This window comes from Erithacus rubecula, assembly GCF_903797595.1.
Source record: "Erithacus rubecula genome assembly, chromosome: 3".
Lineage (NCBI taxonomy): Eukaryota > Metazoa > Chordata > Aves > Passeriformes > Muscicapidae > Erithacus > Erithacus rubecula.
Genome location: NC_136689.1, coordinates 98180631 through 98200474, shown reverse-complemented (window position 1 = coordinate 98200474; position 19844 = coordinate 98180631). Strand labels below are relative to the sequence as shown.

Genomic DNA, 19844 nt, shown 5'->3' with positions numbered 1-19844 from the left:
ACTGCTCTTTTGCCCCACTGCAGACAGCAGAATTCCATGATGAGTTGATGGCCCTTTGTTGACATTCCACATTAAATTGTAAACTGTATGAATCTCTGGGGTTAAATGCATTTGTGCAGTCTAGGTCACTGCTCCAAGAAGAGTCCTGTGGCAGAAGCTGTAATCAGTTCTCTAACTTAGGAGAAGATTATGGGAATAGAAGGTCCATGTTGAAGGAAGTTGAAAGCTGAGCCTGAAAATCACCTATTTTTCCAGTCTGTTTTGGAATTTGTGTGTGCTGTGGGCTTTTTATGAGCACATGCTAAGTGCTTTCCTCACATGAGGATACCTGCTTTGAGACTGACCTTTTTCCTTCTGCAGTGGAAGGACTCATTGCTGCAGAAGTTGAAAATTAAGTCAATAGTAGCTATGGTATAACCAAGTATTAATTACTGTCTAATGCAAAATAATCTGAAAAATAAAATCTTTCATGTTACAAGTGTGGCAAATTGGTCAAACTCCTCACTTCATTTTTTCTTCCCATCATTATTTCTGTCAATTTGCCATCTGTGAAATGAAGGAAGTAATTTATTTTCATCTTCCAGCAATATTGTGAAAATAAATTAATATTTGTGAAGGGAGGTGTAGTTTTGATTTATGAATAGTAATTTCTTTGAAGTAGTCTGGGATAGGTACTGCTCTCTATTTAAGATGTTGTTGGGGTTTTTTTTTAAAACAAAAGGTGAAGTAGACATTTTCTTCCCTTTAAGAAAGTAGAAATCAAGACAAGTTGAAATAGCAGGAATCATGTTAAGAGTGAGAAATAGAAATGTCTTTCTCTAGGAGCAGGTGAAGCCACGTGCTGCAGCTTTTTGTGGTCATTGGTTCCTCAAAACCTTCACCAGGTTGTCAGCATGTTGGTTTCATGCTGACAGGTAGATTTTGGAATTTTAGTTGAGAATTTATGAGGCAGGAAATGTCCAACTTACCCCAGTAAAAGTTTCAGTTAAAGTTTGGCTGACATTTAATGTAGTTGCAAGAAAACCTTTGGGAAGATGCTCAGGGGTATTTCTAATACCAAGCTGTGACATGGAAGAGGAGCTCTCTTGCTCAGCTACAGCTGTTACTGCAGCATCATCTCTCTAAAGAGACATGTGTATGAACCCATAGTATCTTTAAACTTCAAGTCAGTCCATGTAACACATCTCAAAGACATACTGGGTTGTGGTGCTTTCAATCAGTGAATAGGATTTTGTAGATTAAATCTAGAGCCAAGGTTTTTTTCTTCTTCCACAGTATGCTGCTTGAGAAGTGTTGCTGCATGATTTATAGGTGCCTACAGTCAGGAAGTTTTGTACTTTCCATATTTCTTTTACTATGTTTTCCTGCTCAAGTAACAAACCCAGACTGGTCTGTATAAAGTTCAACTACAGCTGAAAATATCTGACTGGCTATATAACAGAGACTTAAATGGACCTCTGAATATCTCTTCACCTCAACTATTCTTTAATTCTATGTACAAGGAAGTTCTTATATTCTCTGATAAGCATGTGTTTAGTTAAAATAAAATATCTTACTAAAGGTTAATCAGAATGCTGTAGATTTAGTCATGCTCTTTAATAGAGAATATTTGTTATAAAGAATTTGAGAAGTCTAGGTGCTACTACTACCACAGAAATCAATTGAAGAGTGTTGTGAAATTTGTGGAACTTGACACTTCAAGCACAGGTAAACTCAAGCTCTTAAAATAGGCATTATCAGTAGGAGCCCACAGTGCTATATAGGCAAATGCAACAAAACCACTGCAAAAGTTTTGTTTGTTTTCTGCATAGGAGAGAGTTGCATGTCCTCTCATTTTTTTCTCTTCCTAGTAGAAATTCCTAGACTATGAGATATGTTCCTTATTTTGGTAGGAACTAGTGGTAAGTTCCAGCTGAAGTATTGGAAAATCTCTCTTGCTGCCTGAGTGTTGGCTGTTTTTTAGGGACTTCATCCTATCCCTTTATAGTGTAGTCTGGCATGCAATGAGTCGGTACTTCAGAGTACATTAAAAGCTGTTCTGGAGATTGTGAGTAGTCACTGCCCATGCCTGTTTTACTGTTATACTTTATTTTATAAAGGACATCTTCATAAAATGGAATTCAAATAAGTAGTTTATTTTGCTTATTGCAGAAGGATTTGTACAATTCTTACATTTGGATCTCGATATCTGAACATTTGAAATTCAAATGTTGAAATGCTCTCTGATAGGACAATAAGTCTGTTCCATATGTTAACTAGTATCTGAGGAGTCTCCAGAGTAATTATGTATATGTCCAATTTATCTCATGGCACATATTTCTGATATATATGTTTATTAGGCTGATGCTTTTTTTTCTTCAATTTTTTTGATATATTGGCTAAAATTTGGTAGAGCAAACTGCTGCAGGGGAGAGGTAAGGCACTGTTTCTGTGATTGCACAATAGGTATAGCAAAGGACTAGAACTAATCCCAGCATTGCAAGTTCTAGGCACAAAGTTGTCTCAAGTATTGTGCAAATCTTAAAAAAAAATTGTAATAGAAAAGAATTTCTCACTTCTGAACCAAGAATGTTTTGTCATATTTTTATCGTCAAATGCTGTAGAATCTGCCAAATTTGTGAGTCATGTCTGTGATGGGTACTGCATTTGCACTTAATACAGCAACAGACTGTTGCCTTAGGCACATTAGTTTGAGGCTGTGTTGGAGCTTAGTTCTTTCATCATAACCCTGACACTGGAATGTGCACGCACTGAACCGTCGCAATTGTGTGAAAAGACCTTGTGAATATTTTCCAAATAAAAATGTTCTTGTCACCTTTCATCTGCAAAAGCCACTGCATGTCTCATTCAGACAGTGTTCTCTCTAACATACTAAATTGCTGTGCTACCTAAAGTCAGTAGTGGTTAGTAATTTATTTGCTGGTTACTTCCAGAGAACTGAATTGGGAGTACAATGAGACACCATGGAGTGCAGGGCAAAAAGAGTCTGGTAAATTGTTCTGTTCATTGTATTTGAAGGAATTATAGTGTGTACCACGTTGAGGAAGTGGTGATGGAAAATGTACACAAATAGCCTTTTATTTAATCTTTTCTTATGCAGAGTGTGTTTTCCCCTGAGCTTGTAAAGAATAATATGGTTCTAGCCTGCAGCAGGAAGCAGGCTTGCCAGAAGGGATGTACTGTGGTGCATATTTAGTCCATTATAGCTGCATATATCTAATGTATTATCAGGTTTTTAGAAAAAATGTTCTACTATCTAGATTTCATGCCTTTTAAACTTTTACTTTAGCACCTAAGGAGTTAAAATGTTCCCTAATCCTACTTGGCAGTAATATGTGCTGGACTACAGCAGCATCCTCAGCTGCTAAATGATTGAGAAGAAGTCTTTTTTGGTTGATCCATGTAATACTGCTTTCATAGGACTTTGTACAAGAAATCTAGAACTATTTCTGCTCAAGTAAAACCTTTAATGACCTTTTCAGTGTGTTCATTGTAAAGTCAAATAAACTGTTTTAATGATTATGGAATAGCTGTGTTGATAGAGTTTTCTGCAGTGAAGACCTTGGTACAAATGTTTTTCTGACTGCAGTCATTGAAATTTTGACCTTTCAGAACAGTATTTTGTATGATGTTCTGATGAGATTAAGTGCTTGCTCTCAGCAGATCTTTTACCATCGTTTTGACATTTTCATGAGACATCAGCAATGTTTGAGACTTCATTTCTGCAAGTATGTCTGTCCAAGGAGGTAGTGGGAAATGGACCACAGGGATAAGCTGGTCATTCTCCATTCAAGCAAAAAGGATGTGGAATGCTGGTGCTTTTTTACAAGGGGTAGCAGTGGCAAGACTACAGGTTTTTGTAACACAGGAAAAAAAACAGTATTCTGAGGAAAAATATTTGTGTGTTGATCATGGAGTCCTCTGTGCTTTCCTCCCAGAGACATTCCCTTGGCATTGTCTTCTCAAGTCTCTCTCTGCTGCCTCCTTGTCACAGCTGCATTGTCATTTGGCTAATCTGAAGCTTTAGACATATTTCTGTATGGGAGATACCAGGTTAAGATACAGACAGATGTTCTTTTTGTAGACATCATGTTTAAATTGCAACCCAGAAGAGCTTGGCCTTGTACTACTGGACTTCCCTGCTCTCTTACTGTGTTGTAACCTGAATGGTCTCTTTCTACACATTCCCCAGCCTCTAACTGAAATACCCTGAATAATCTCTTCTGTCTGAAGCCCTTTCTTCTTACTGGAAGGTGAAAAGGTAGATGCTTCTCACTGTAGGTGAAAAGGTAGATGCTGATCTGATAACATGTTCATTTACCTGAAGGCTTTTCATTCCATAGCAGTTGGTCCTGGTTGGGTAACTGTGTAGAAGGCACTGAGTTCCATAAGAAGAAAATAATTGGCAGTGCTGTTACATCTCCCATCACGCATTTCATGTAGCATTAATAATTAGTTAACCTTTCTTTTGGAAAGAAATCACTTCTCTGAGCTGTTAGCTGAAGGATGCTTTTGTTGTGAAATAAAATACTGAAGTCATTTGCACTTTCCTGATAAGAAGAGGAAAAAAGAACACAGAGTGTTAAACTTAGTTAAATGAACATCTTTTTGCTAAAGCTCTGCTTCTTACAGGATTTAAAAATACCAGTTTTCTGTAGCATTTTGGTCCTTTGTACTATACCCATTCCCTTTCTCCCAGTGTGTTAACCTCATCTGTCTTTGACACACTCCCACCAGAATGCAGATAACATTTGGTATGGCTAGGCGTGAGCTACCTACATACTTCTTAATTAGCCAGTGTGTACATACGGCTTGGCCAGCTGGCTTTCTCTGAACAGAATATGTAATGTTGGCTTTTGCCTGCCTTTCCCTCAGTTCAGCTGTTCTTAGACATTTCTTTTGTACTCATCCACTAACTTTTTTTCCTTTGGTAGACTCTTAATAGCTTTGAGATCTAGATCATGCCAGTCATTTCAAAATAAACTTAGAAGAGACAAATTTCTAGGGCTGGGAAGGAGGAGATTCCAAAGACAAAATCAGGTCAGTCTTAGTTTAAATCAGTAACTATCCTTTCTTGTCACTGTAGTTTAGTTTGCTGTGTAGTGTTTTCAGAGCTTGATTCCTCCTGGTTTAAGCTGAGAGTTGTGTTTAGGAATTTGTTGAATGTGGTCCAACCTTTAATGTGCATTTAGTACATGGAACTGCACTGGAAATAGTTCAGAGCAAATCTGCTAAATGTGACTACTGTGTATTTGGGATTTTTGTTACCAGCTGTTCCACTCTACAGATCTGCTCTTGATAATTCTTTACTTCTTGCTAATTTAGATGTAGCCATAGCCATAGTTGTCATTTTCAGAAGTTTAATTTTATTAAAACATTCTGAAACATTCCTGTCAACTATTTATAGCAGAAACTTGGTACAGTTGTTTCCCAGTCTGGAGTAAATCCTTATTGGAAGAGATTTTTTTGTTGTTGTTGTTTTTGTTGGTATTTGGTTTTGTTTTTCTTCTTCCCTGCAGATGCAGAAATGGGAAGTACAGGAAAACAGAGGTAGTTGAGAAGATTGCTTTACTCTAGACCCCTTCTTTTCTAAATGCAAATGCTTTCTAGAGCAGGAGAATAGATGGAAATCAACTCATCTCCTACTGGTACTCTCATAAAAGGTTAAATCTCATGTCCCCTTGCTTTGATGGAGTACTAGCAGTCAGCTAACCTTCAAGATTAGCTATACAACAGGGCTCCCAAAGAAAACCTTCCTGAAGCATCCTGTAACATTTTGCTGTGGGTATTACAGGGAAGACACTGAACCAGAAAGGAAACAAGTAATTCAGTGAGCTCTGGAATTAATGCTGCTTAATTTTGTAGCAATTTGTGTCTTGACTGACTCTAGTAATGTGCTGGTCTCAGCTGAAACTTCCCCCCTCATAACTAAGAGAAAAAAGGAAAATGGTTCAGAAAGGCCATCTCATGTGGAGTTTTCTTACAGGCACTATGTGATGAAGCTGGTATTGAAGCCTTCCCATGCAAAAAACAGTGATAGATTTTGTTATTCTTGTTATCCACTGGCCACGTTTTCCCCAAGAAATTTGTGAGTGCTTAATATATTTGAAAATTTCTGCTGCTGTCAAATTCAGAGAAAATCCATCTACAGTTTTGGAAGTCTCATTAGTGAATCATACATATGCATCTAACACAAACACGTGGGCCTTAATTTCTCAGAAGATCAGGATGAAAGATGTAAGGGGGTGAATGACAGTGACAGCAGCACTGTTGTTGTACTACATGAATTCCCTGATTTTTACATAGGTAAAGACAAGCTTTATCATCAGTGCTAGATATAAGCTTATACAAATTAGTACAGTAACTTGTTGGCATCAGAGATTTATTATATCACTGATTTTCTGTAGCTAATTATATCCGAAATTCTGGTGGTTGGTGGATTTTTTGGGGATTGTTTTTTATGTCCAAGGTTATTTATATGAAATAATCCTGGCATTTTATGTCACTGCCCATAGATCTGTCTAAATGCTTGCTTTTGTTACTTCAAGCAGAATTTTTAGTTCCTTAGTTGAAAAATGACTGAGAGAAGAGTTCAACAGTATTTCCAGTAGTATGACTCATGATTGGTAATGACTGTGCAGAAAAGATGTCCAAACATAATAACATCTGATTTTGTTACATACAGAGAAGTTTCTTTAGTAGGAAGCAGATTCTATTGTATTGAAAAGCTTGAAATCTGTTTGAGGGAAAGCACAGCTGTGCCTGTGTGTCAGATGAAAAGCGAGGACACTGCTTGTTGTGACAGAGGAGAATAATTTGAATGTAAAGAGTTTAACTTTTAATTTAGGGTTCTGGTTTAAAATGTGCCATCGAGATTGCCTAATAAACCAGTAATTGCATTAAGAAATGGCACTGAGGAAAACCGGCAGACCCTGTTAATGTTCTACATTTTCACTATGGATGTGAAAATTTGTGTTTAGACCTTCAGTTGAAATCACATTGAACTCCAGACAAATAAAAATAAAATGTCAGTAAAATCACTTTTTCCGCAGAAAATTTTAATGTTTTGTATACTGTGTAATCACTGTTTGAATAGTTTGCCTAATTTATGGGCCACCATAGTGATATTTTAATATTTTTTTTAAATCTATCCTTTATGAAAAATATTTTTTCTCCAATATGTGAAGCATTTATGTCTGTTTTAAATTTTGCACAGTGATTGTGCAACAGCAATCAGGTACTTGAAACCCTTTATGGAAATAGTGCCGTTGGTTAGTCTTAGTGTGGTGGTTCTGCTTTGATAACCCAGTATGTGACACTCAGTTTTAGTGAAGTTCCAAAACAGGTTTTTTTCCAAAGCATATTTGGCTTGGGTCAAGAATTTAATGAATTCATGTTTACTTTTGATCATACAGTCACAGACTAGGTCAGATACCACGGTGAGTCATCTGCACCAGCCTCCCTGCTCAAGCAGGGCCATCCCAGAGCCCACAGCACAGGACTGTGTCCAGAGGGTTTTTGAATACCTCCAGTGAGGGAGATTCCACAGCCTCTCTGGGTGATCTGTCCCAGTGCTCACCTGCACAGTAAAGTTCTTCTCATATTCAGGTGGAGCTTCCTGCACATCTGCTTCTGCCTGTTGATCGTTCCGTAAGGAAAATGGAAACATCCTATGCTTTCTGTTTTCATTTACTTCTATTTGTATTCTAAGCCAACTGTATTATTAAAAATACCTTCAATTGAAATCTATTTTGAAAGTGTTTTTATAATCCTCTTATCCCTACACAATACTTGAGGCTGGGTTTTTTTGTTCTATCATTTTGAAAAATAAACTGTTGCTCTCCAGGTAAGACAGGGAGTCTGGGCCTTTTGCAAAGGGCAACTCTTGTTCATGTGGTGTAACCCCTGCTGGTGAGGCAAATGAGATCAGGGGAGCCAAGCTTAAGCTAATAAATTTTACTAAGCTCATGAGGTTTGGCTTCATACACCAGGGAATAGTATATGAAAACAGGAAAGGAAGAGAAGCAAAGCAGGAATGAAGGTAGTTTCAGGGAGCCAGGTAGCAGTAAAAAAGGAAGGAAAGGAAACAGCAGCATATGCAATGCGAAATATTCAGATTAAAATAATAAAGAAAACTTTGACCTGTTGGTTTTTAAAAGTAGTTGTAATCATGATATATATACAATGGGAATTGATACAAATGAAACTTAGAGAGAAGATTTGAGAAGCTAAATGTGCAAAAGCAGATTTATGACTTGTCACTTTTTAAACCCATGGAAAAAGATATTTGCTGCTGTAGTAATACACTATGTTTGATCTAATCAGCACAGTAGTATTCTGTGAAGTTAGTTGTTGCTTCTTTTAGGATTAGGCAAAGTTGTTTGTTTTAATTACGGGACACACAGCGTAGTGTTTCTTTATCTTCTTCGAACTGATAACCATTTTTTGTTCCTGCAGCTGTTATAAAAAGCTACTAAAAACAAAAGGCTGATAACTGTGTGCTTTCATGTTCATTAAAATTGGACAATTACTCTCTGTATCAGTAGGACTGCATAAATTCTGTTAAGACTCCATAAATGAAGGGAATATGCTAATGTTTCTTTTGTCTTAGGTAAGAATAGCACCATACGAGTTTCACAATATTGTACAATGTATCATAGTGGAGACAAGATCCTAGTTATACAATGTGAGATTGTTTCTAATTAATCTCTTCCTGTTTTTCATAAGCTTGTGGTTAGTGTTAAACCCCAGCAAAATAAAAAAGCCTCATCAAGTGTAGGGGAAAGGGAGGAAAATCGCCAGACCTTAGTGCAGCATTTCCTACTTCTCTATCTCAAGGATTTAGCTTTTTCAACTTTTCTTCCCCTCCTATCTGGATGATTGAGAAAATAGCATGTTAAATTACTGTGTGCAACAGTGTTAATCTTATACAAGTATTCCTATTTTCCTTAGTTTAAGCCTTGTGGGGGATGGATGCGTGGGCAGGATGTAGAAATTTGTTTGGATATCAGTGTCTCATGTGTCAAGTGTAGTGTGCAAAATGGTTTTCTCAAACTCATCTGCACCAGATTTCTTGTCATTTAACTGTATCAAACCACCATAGTGGCCATGGTCCTAAAACAGCAACAAATTCTCTACATGGTGATCTCAAAATCTTAATGGTAAAGCAACTATAGAAGTGTTGCACCTGAAATGATGACTTGATCAGGAATAAAATTATGACAACTCAGTAAGATTGTGATCACATAAATACTTGTAACAGAATACATCGATTCAAAAAGACCCATAAAAAGTCACCAGCTCTAAAGTGCTGTCAAATGCAGTTTTACCTTTTGTGTGACCTTTCCTCTCAAAAAAAGGTGACTTTTCCTTCTGTGGAAGAGGCAAGTTGGACCTCTTCCATTATGTGAATCTGTAATGACACTTGTTTGGTATACTGTGGAGATGAAACACCACACAGCTCTTGGAGCTTTATATAGATATAAATATATATCTGTCTCTAGTGGTGGCTTATGTAATTGATTTGATAGACAGTGGAAATTAAGGTTTCTAGTTCCAAGTGTAAGCTTTAGAAGATTTTTCTTCTAGCAGGCATCTCTTGATCCAACAGAAAGCATAATAAATCACAAGACTAGATTTCTTCTCCATACTACTTTGAATATATAATATTTCAGTTTCCCAGGCTAGGAAGCTTAATTTCTTTTTGTTGCTATAAACCTTGTTCATTTTTCTAAGCCTTAGAATGTTTAACACGAAGTGAGATATTGAACCTGTGAACCTATTAAAATAGCCAAAAATGTTCAGTCTTCCAAAAAGGTAAACTAGAGGGATGAGGCAGTTTAGCAGCTGACTTGGTACTTTTTGTCATGACACTGTCCCCAGCAACAGCCATGTTAGACCTTTTGGGGTTTTGCCCCAAGATTTGAGCTGCATGAGGAAGATGCGTGAAGCCAGGTGTCATTACTTGTCATCTTTTTTGGGGTACAATTGAGCTCTGCTACCATCTGCAGTAACATTTGTCCTGAAATGACACTGCAGTGTGTATATTTATGTAATGTTGTTTGTTTGTTTTTCAGACACAGGATGAACCCACTGATACAAGATACAACTAGCTAAACAGCTATAAAATGCCCAAATTTGGGTCTACAAAAACAGTTCAAGTTGAAAATTCTGACAGCAATAGCACCATGGTGGAAAAAACAACTGCAAGAAAGGTAAAATTATTATAATGTCCATTTAATTTCAGTAAAAGCATATTTAATGATTTTTGCTGCTATAATTGGAGGAAATAAATATGAATCTGTGGTCTGGTATCTTCAGTATTAAAAAACATTGATTTAACTGTTCTACTGTGGGACAGAATTTTACTTTTATTGCTAACTTGCTAGTAAATTTAAAAGGAAGCTGGATACTTTAGTTTTATTTGATGTAAGTTAGTATATAGTCTCCATATCTTAGCTAATATGAAGTCTTCATATACTCACAAGAACAACAATCCTATTTTATTTTATTTTACAGTGTATTACTGTAACAAACACACAAAACGTTTGTGAAGGCCTGTGACAGAGCACAGACCAAAGAAATATATGTTTCCAATATTCCTTTATTACACAGGGACTTGTTCCCTCTGTGAGGGAGGAATTAAAAGATAAATTCTGTATAAAGCTTAAGAGTAGCCCCTGTACAAGGGAGACCCATCTAAAAATTGTACAGTCTACTTTTGAGTGTTGGAGAATAAAGGAATATGGGAAGTGCAGTCATGCTGAAGGGTGGTTTGTTGTTTATAAATGTGAAGTATCCCATGATTTTCAGGGTTCTGGAGACAAGTTTCAAATCACCCAGTTCTCCAGTTTGTCTGCTAAGTACACTTGTACAACAGACCACGAGCTTATCTGCACTACTAATGAATAACAGAAGCTGGAATAATACTCTGCATTGAGAAAGATGAGTGACATGTATATTGCCCTAAGGAGAGAGAATCTATTTGTTTCCCAGCAATCTTCAGAACTGTCTTCTCTAGAAAAGGATTTTGTGTGTGTGGTCATACTCGTTTATTGAAATTTATATTCTCTGCAAGGCCGTTTGATGAATGGATATAAGACAGGAAGAGGTTAAAAAAAAGGAAGATTAGAAGATTCAGAATCAACTTGTAACTTTTTGAATTCCAAAAAATTCATAGAAACCTTTAGACCTTTTAGTCTTTCTAGTTTGTTTCATTGGTCCCAGTAAAGTGAGGCAAAGGTAATTCTTTCTGCTCACTCTGATGAACTACTTAGATAAGAAGAGGAAGATAACAGAGTAAAGTGGGGAAAGGAAATTGGCATACCTAGTAAAGGGATGAAATAATGGTAGGTTTTTTTTTCCTGTTTATTCTGATCCTTGTTTGGGACAGGGTCAAGTTAATTGTAGTGTCATTCAGTAATTTAGAGGAAATGTAGAGAATGGAAGTATGACAAAGGCTGTGAATATGGAATCCCAGTGATGGACTGATTAAGCTGATAAACTGCTTGCACTGTCCAGTGTTGCTCACTGTCCACCCTCATACAGTGTACAGTTTGAGATTAGAAAAATGTAGGGTTTGGTTTGAATTTTATGATATAAAACAATGTATAATATAAGATCCTAAATAAAAACTGAGAATTATTATTAATGGAGTGTTAAGTGGTTCAGTTAATCTTCCTGTATTCAGTTTTTTAGCATAATAAACAGCGTTGTCATATTTTGAGAAGAACTGGGTATGTGGTTATGTTAAATAGTCACTTAAACTGTCACATACCTGTTCTCTAACATCTCTCAATGGATGATTGTCAGAAGTGTTCAGCTGGCCTTTGACTAATCTGCACTCTTCAGAGTGGATTAGAAAAGATAGAGGAAATATTGCCAAAATGTCATAATTTAGATTCAGACAAGAAAATTGCTGTAAATTTGACAGGCAATGGGCCAAGAGTAAAATGTGAGTTTGAACAACAAAAGGTCATGAGGGCGAATCTGTACTACATACACAGACATAGAACTCTGAAGTAAAGATTGACCAGGCCAAATCAATAGATAATTTTAGTGAAATATGTTTAAAAGGTAATGAAAATATCTGTAAAATAAATAAGGATTTTTCTCAATGCATAAAATGCATTAATTTTAAGGTAATAGTTTTTAAAGCATTAGAAGTATGAAAAATGTTAATGATTAATTAGCTAGTGTAATTGATGTTAGGAAGTCCTAAGCCCTGGTGTGAAATAATGTTCATAAAAAAAGTGCCTCTTACAAGTGAACAGTAATGCTAAAGGAAACCACTCCATTAAAAAAATCCTCATTCTTCACAAAATAAAGACTAATTACCTAAATGGCTTAAGACTATTCCAATGATTAACATAAGGTAAAAGAAAAAAAACCACTTGCAGGATTTTATTTCCATTTCATAGTTTTTACACTGTTTAACTAGTTTGGATTGTGCACTCTTAGCTGTTGACAGAGAAATGTAGTGAAGTTACTATTGTTATTATTAGACATAATCTTTCATATTTGTCCAGAAATTAATGCTTAATATGCAGCATATATTTTATATATACCATATTTTTCTGAGAACTCAAAAAAACCCCTTTAGAAATAGCATGGCTGTTAATAAGTTGAATCTATATAATGTATGCATTAGGGCACATGTATTTTTATTTCAGTTACTCATCTGGCAAGCATAAAAAAAATAGTACAAGTGTATACAGCAGCTAGACCATCTAATGTTTGCATGAGATATTTTGTAAACATATGAACATAGTGAAATTTTAATTTATCTGAATTTATACTTCATATGGCCAAACTCAGAAAGTAAACTATGGATATGTCATCCAAAGGAGAAACACATTGGAGTTTGTAAGAATTAATTCTCTCCTTGGAAGACTCCAACAATAGTGCCCAAAACCATTTAATACCATACAGAACACGCTTCAGTATGTAATTATCTTTGATAGGCAGAAAAAGAATGCTTGTTCTCCCAGGGCTTAGTACATCTGCTAGATTATATAGCTCTCTGTTGTCTCCTTTTGTGTCTTGTCATTGATTGTAGCAGTACCAGACAATAGAGCTGGAATGGGATATCAAGAAATTGTCCAGACTGCTGTTTGTTAGTCTTCTGAGACAGTTCCCGTTGTACAGATTAAAAATGTGTTCCTCATCACAGCACACTAGTATGGTTTTGTTGACAGAGAAAATTTTTCCTTGTTACTACATCCTCCAGTGAGGCATGCATTAAATGTCGAGACGTGCAGATCCAGTTCATCCATTTGCCCCAGAGTAGAATAAGCTGTACTCAGTTCCTGACAGATGTTTGCCAGACCTTTTCTTTAAAGGCTTGCCTGCTGGAAATTCCTGTCTCCTTGGGCAGTTTATTCTGATACTTAATTATGCTGACTGGCATAGAGTTAGATACTTAGTAAAGGATAAATAACCTTTGCTAGTCTGTTGCAGTCTGAAGCCATTAAACGTTCTCTAGCTGTAGTGGAAATGGAAAGTATGTAATGCTTTTCACTTTGCAGTAGTACTTGAGTTTTCTGAACATCAACACGTCTTCAGTGTTTTATCTGGTTAGCAGTTTTCACTTCAGGTTAATCAACCTTTTTAAAAAGACAACAGGATTTACAGGTTATTTTATAAAAAATGTCAACTTCATTTTAGATTGCTTCCATGGGTCACATTAAAGTAATGTAGCAGACCTGTTGATGCTGAGTTGTAAACCTTGGCTTGGACCCTGAAAAAGAGATGTTCTTGCCATTGCAGTGACCAGGAACAATTGGAGCAGTGAATGCTCACTCCTTAAAATGGAATGCCTGGTCTAGCCTGCAGGGTTTCTGCTTCCTACTTCTACTTCCTCTACTTCCTTTACTTGAAGTTGAACCCAGAATGCCATTAAGAGTTGTCTATCTTTTAACACAGCATTTTGTAATTGTTCAGTCAATTAATCCATTTGTAGGACCTTGGTTTTATCCTGGCTTTCCCTATTCTGTTTTGTATTAATACTGCTTTTCAAATCAGTCAGTTATGTTACATTCCCAGTGCCAGGACTCTTTGCTTCTCCCTCTCTTTCAGTTGTGATGATGTCTGCATATCTGATTGTATCTCTATTTCAGTATTGTCACTGAAAATAATAAATAGCATCAACTTTGTACAGACTTCTCAGACACCCTGTTTGTTGCATCTTTTGTATTGGAAAGTCCACCAGTGAATGATGAATGCTTATTTCCACAGTCGATAAGAAACAAAATAGTCCTTTTTTTTTTTCAGTTTGTGTGTATTCTATGTGTAGCCTTCCTTTTTTTATTTTCAATGTGTGCATTTTGAGCTCTCTCCCCTAATTAGATTATCACAAAATTAATTTTCAGTCATTATTCAAAAACTAGTGATAATATTTAACATTATACATATAAGCAATTTAAGAATAAATGTAAGACTATCAAATTACTTAAGTAGCTTGTGCCTCTTTGTGAGCACCTACTGATGTATTTTAATGAGGAGTGCCCCCAAAAAAGGAATTATTTTTAAAGATTACCAACTGCAAAAAGTTGTGGGTTTTTTTTTTTTTACAAAACGAGTTGAAACCAATGTTTTCTGTTTATTTTAGTTCATCCTTTCTATTGCATATAAGATAATATTCTAGAGAAAGAATTAAAATTTTGATGCCACTTCATCATATTGTGGGAAGTTCACATACATGGATAGGAGGAATAATTGGCTTGTTAGAAACAAGGGATGAGAAAGCTCTTGGTGAGGTGGGCTCAGGTGGGTAACGTGTGTGTTGTGTGGTGGAAGAGATGGGAAAAGGCTTAATGGAGTCTGGATGTGCTCTTGCCATCTTAGGGATGTATTTGGAAATGATGACTTGAGTTCCTTCATAACTAATACCACAGGCACTGTATATTCCAAGAGCTTGGGGGAGTCTTAAGGGGTTTGGGATTTTAGATTTTCATGTTTGAACATGTTAAAATAAAAAAAAAGAGCAGGGAGGGTGTTTCTTTTGGGGTGTTGAAGGAGGGTTGGCTTTTATTTTGGTGTGTAGGTTTTATTCTGCATTTTGTTTTTTTATTTTGGGTTTCTAAACTTTCAGTGAAGAAGGTAGGTGTTCTCTGAGGGTAGCAACGTTTAAACTTCAGGAATTTTGTTGACATAGACTAATGCCTTCTTTGTCATTTCCCTTGTACAGATATTTGTCTTCTGAAGGTTGTAGGATTTGTTTACAGGTTCTTTTTCTAATCAGTTCTGCTTAATTTTGTCAACATTTTAAACTCGGCATGTCAGATGATATCTTCCTACCTGAATTAGTTTGTTTTTTGTGTATTTTTGCTTTTAAAGAAAAAAAAAGGAAAGGTGTCTTTGAGAACAGTACATTTACTTAAAGTTATTTTTTAATTTTCCTGCAATCAATAAATCTTTAGATGTACCAAGGACCAGCCTTTTGGTTTTCAGTGATTGGCAAGGCTATGTATGTTGTTCTTCTACCTTTGGGAAGTTAATCTATTAGTAATTTCATCTGATCATGTGTTAACAATGATATAAAGCTGTGGAATTGTGATAACTGACTGAACTGGATAATGTGTTTGTGCAGCATGTAATGAACAGAGAACAAGATGTCTCTGCATTGCATCTCAATTGCTAGGCTAAGATACTGTGGTTTGCAGAGGGTTCTCTCAAGCAGTTTTTACACTGGTATCTTTCACATTCTTTCCTCCTGTATTAGTGAATTATCAAGTGTAAGTTAATAGTGAGCCTGTTTAGGTTTTTCTCTGTCTGTTTGAAATATGACCTATAAGGCAAAATATCTAGATTTATACATCTCAAGAATCCCAATAGATTGTACCTGTTTTTTCTAAATTTGATGTCAGTTTGAAGTTTCTTCATAGATTTTTTTCTCTAATGAAACATTGCACTGTTGAAATAGAAAGGGAGTTCAGTATTGATGGATTACCGGGTGGGAGTGAAAGCAGGGGAGGGTAATTAGAGGGGTTTTGGGGGGTTTACAATTCACAGTCTAAATTGCAGTGTGGGCTTTTATTGTGCTTTTAGTGGGATTGTTGTGGGCAGGGAAGGAAATGGGGTGGTCATCAAGACTTGGCAAATTCTTGTTCAGTTTGTGTTGTTCCTTTGCTAATTAAGCCTGTAATAGTGAACAGCATTTCTGCAGTGATGTTTCTGAAAGTAGAAATGACATAGAAGTTAGTAATTTAAAAAAGAAATGACAATTTATTATTTTGTTTATTCAAAAAATTTTGTAATACACTTACATATACACAAGCACATACATGCTCACATATCAGTCTTCTCAGTATGTGTACATTATAAGACTATCCTGCTTTATGCAAAAGTTACTTAGTATACTTTTTATTTATATTAGAGCAAGGACAAGATTGCATCCTACAGCAAAACTCCAAAGGTGGATAGGAGTGATGTGGGGAAGGAGATGAAAGAAAAGTCTTCCATGAAACGTAAACTTCCTTTTACTATTAGTCCCTCCAGAAATGAAGATCGCAATTCAGACACAGGTAGAAACTTTTTATTTCCTTAACTAATTATTTGTTGGTAAAATATGTCCTAACTTAATTAATATTCTATGTTTTTACATTGATTTTTTTTCTCTCTCTTTAAAAAGAATACTAAGTATAAGAGTTGCTTGCTTGCTTGCTTCTGATTGTTGCATCTCAGCCTGATAGGCTTTCATCCTGTCATTAGCAATGGCCAGCATGCCACCATAGTTGATCTGTATTCTCCAATTGTTTCCTAATCTCAGTCTTTCCTTCTGTTTCAGTAACAAATCATTCTTTGTATTGTCATCTCTAGAGGTCCATTTGTTTAAAGGAGTAAACAGATGAAAAAACATGTGATTTGATTTGAGACACAGCTGTCAGCCTTTCGTAACCTTTTTTGGGGAGGGAGGGAGCGTCGGGTAGATTGATAGATGTACTGTCCCTCATAGAAAAGGTTACTGAGGTGACAGAGCTAACTAAACTAGCCATGGAGAGCATACTTTCCTTTCAGTTTAAGTTCTTATGATCTATATCTTTTCTGCACAGGCTAAGTAGTTCTTCCCAGCTTAAGCTTATTTATATTTTAACTGATTTCAGGGCTTCTCTTCTTAACAATGTTCTTTTCAAATCAAGATGGAGGGAACTGGATACATTCCAAGAGATACAGTTATCTCTGGGTTTAGGTAATTAATTAATGTGTCATTGTGCAATAGTAGTCCAGTAATAGTTCACTTGATAACCAAACAGAATCCATGGCCAGCTGAATGCATTGAAATTCCTCAAATTTCTCAAAGGCTCAGCGCTACAGTTTTTTATGCATTGTTTATTGTACATTTGAATATTTCCATGACTAGGTCGTTCACTTAATATGCTTAGATTTAAATGCAAAGTAGAAGTATATACCTCAATGTGTGTTTAATTTTTGTTCAGGATTGATTTCATGCAGGAGATGTGACTCCTTGATAATACATATTTTAATTACTGTAAAGAAACTGTAGTATGAAATCCGTATTTGAAATAGTCACATTACAAAACAATGCTCTTGGCTTTAGTTCTGTTTCCAGTGGTTTTACAGCATTCTTGAGTCTTACACTATTCACGATACCATTTGATTCTGAAAAGACCATGTCTAAATTAGAAGTATGCTCCCAGCAGCTGCTTTATTGAATTTTTTGCTTGATATTAAACCATAACTGTTTTTTCATAATGGAAATAAACGTATTTAGATGTAATTATTGGTATTTATCAAAAGTTCTCTGTATTGAAAATCTTTTTTCATGTCTCCCCACCCCCATCAACTTTAAGTAAGTCATTGTCTCAAGCATCTCATAAAGTAGCAGAACTTTCTGTATGTTTTTTGCTATAGCATCTGTTGTCACAGTTACCACAAGCAAGATTGATTACTTCAGACACTTAGACATGTACAAGACAATGCTCATGCTAAAAATTTTTTTTGTCTGAAGTTGTAGCAGGGAGGTGAAATAGACAGTTCAAGTAGGGGCAAGTAAAAGTAGAAAGCACATGTTTTTTAACTATGGCAGCAAACATCAGAGCTCGGTGAACATTTCATCTTGGCTGAGGTAAGGAGACTAGAGCAACTGCCCTTTTGCAGGTGGGAAACTTGGTACATAAACCTTCCAGAAACTTTAGAGCAGGAGCATTACTAGGATGAAAAAACCGTTCCTGTAATGCAGGTTCTGTGCCTAACCAATTAGATTAGGCCACTGGGAATTAGACACTTACAGTGGTGCCAAGTTTGACATGGATTAGGACTGACATCAGTGATCATGAAATGCAGTGCTGCTTCTGGCACAAACTTGGCATTATTACATGGAAAAGGTTTGCTCTCACGGAGCTAAGTGGTTACCTCTGACAGAAGTGTCTCTCTGATAGCTGTGTACAGAGAATGGCGAATGTTCAGAAGGAAGAAAGTAAGTTTTTGGGGATAAGAGTGTAATTAGACACAGAGGAGGAAAAAGAAAAGGTAATGAAAAGCTTCTTATCAGTTTCAAGGTCTTTAAAAATACAGAGTTAAAATCCACCAAAACGTTGAAGTAGCTAGAGATACTTTAAAAATTTAATGGCTTCATAAGTGGTTTGTCCCCAAGATACATTATAGGGTCATTCCATGATAATTGGACTTCATCCTGTTTAGGCATCCTGTAAATGAGTCAAAGAATGGGAATACCTAATTTTTAAGAGTTTTTTTTAGAGCTTTCTTGGTTCTAGCTCCAGGGTGTTCTTTAAACTAAAATTTTGTCATTTTTTACTGATTTGTGTAAAGATTGATCCTTTATTCTTTTTCCTGGTGGTCTTTTTTTTTTTTTTTTTTTTTTTTTAGGTATTGTCTAAGTATTGCAAGTGATAATGAACATAGACAGCTAAAATGAATGTTGACATAGCACAGAAATGTTTTGGAGGATTTTTTCATTTGATTTCTGCAACACTATACACAAAGAGCATTCTACACCCAGTTAGTTTTGGCAAGATTGAAACCAAACAACATTTGTAGAGTACTATAGGAGTGTAGAACAATTATAACCCACCTCTTTATTTAAATTTAATTTTTTTTTTTTTTTAAGAAAATGCTGCAGTAAATTTGTATTCAGTATTTTAAGATTGAGCCTTTTAGTTACTTTCTTAATAATTTAATACCCATGAAGATTGCATCCAGTTGCATAAAGGCAGTCCTGCAATGCCAGTTGAGATGGCTGCAGGAGCTGTAAAGATAATGTGAGTCCCAGGAGAGCTGTGGCCTTCTGAGGAGGCCCCTGGGAACAGGACACACCTGGAAGGACACTCTGTCCCTGTCTTTATCAGCAGCATCCTGTTGTGTTTCTTCTGATGTTCTTCTTTGGCTGTGCCACTCCCCTGGCTGTGGTGGCTTCCCAAAACTGAGGGCCCTGTTGTGACATCCCCATTCTTGGTCAGAGCAACTACAAAACAATAATACAATGTATACATCCTGCAGGCAAATTCATTTATACTGCAATATAGCTAATTTATAAGTAAATCTTAAGGAGGAGTCTACATGCAAGCTTTGATTCATACAGCTGGATTGGATGGTCAAAGCAGAACTATTTTTCATATCTTTTGAAATAAATTCTATGATTTTAAGTCTCCCAATCCAAACCCATAAGTTGATGGAAAAGCCATCAGTTATTTAGACTACTTAAATAGAGTTATTTAAATTTTCTTAATTTATTTAAGTAATCTGGTTAGTTTTAAATAACCTCTGATGTGGTTATTGGAATAAGAACAATAGAAGTGTTGATTTTGCAGAGCTCAGATTTATTTTGCTTTCTCCAGCTTACTAGTCTGAAGAGAGAAATTTGAATT

General features: G+C 36.0%; 2 protein-coding genes across 2 annotated transcripts in view; both read left to right on the top strand.

Annotated features, from left to right (window-relative positions):
- The window catches only part of TWSG1 (twisted gastrulation BMP signaling modulator 1), an 83278-nt gene that overhangs the window by 9211 nt on the left and 54223 nt on the right, over nucleotides 1-19844 (top strand). The gene's annotated exons all lie outside the window — the stretch shown is intronic.
- Nucleotides 1-19844, top strand: part of ANKRD12 (ankyrin repeat domain 12) — a 58556-nt gene that overhangs the window by 9181 nt on the left and 29531 nt on the right. The window contains exons 2-3 of the mRNA XM_079299676.1: nucleotides 10077-10214; nucleotides 16376-16523. Coding sequence (XP_079155802.1) covers nucleotides 10128-10214; nucleotides 16376-16523 — 235 coding nt within the window. The 5' untranslated portion in view covers nucleotides 10077-10127. The remainder of the gene's footprint in view (nucleotides 1-10076; nucleotides 10215-16375; nucleotides 16524-19844) is intronic.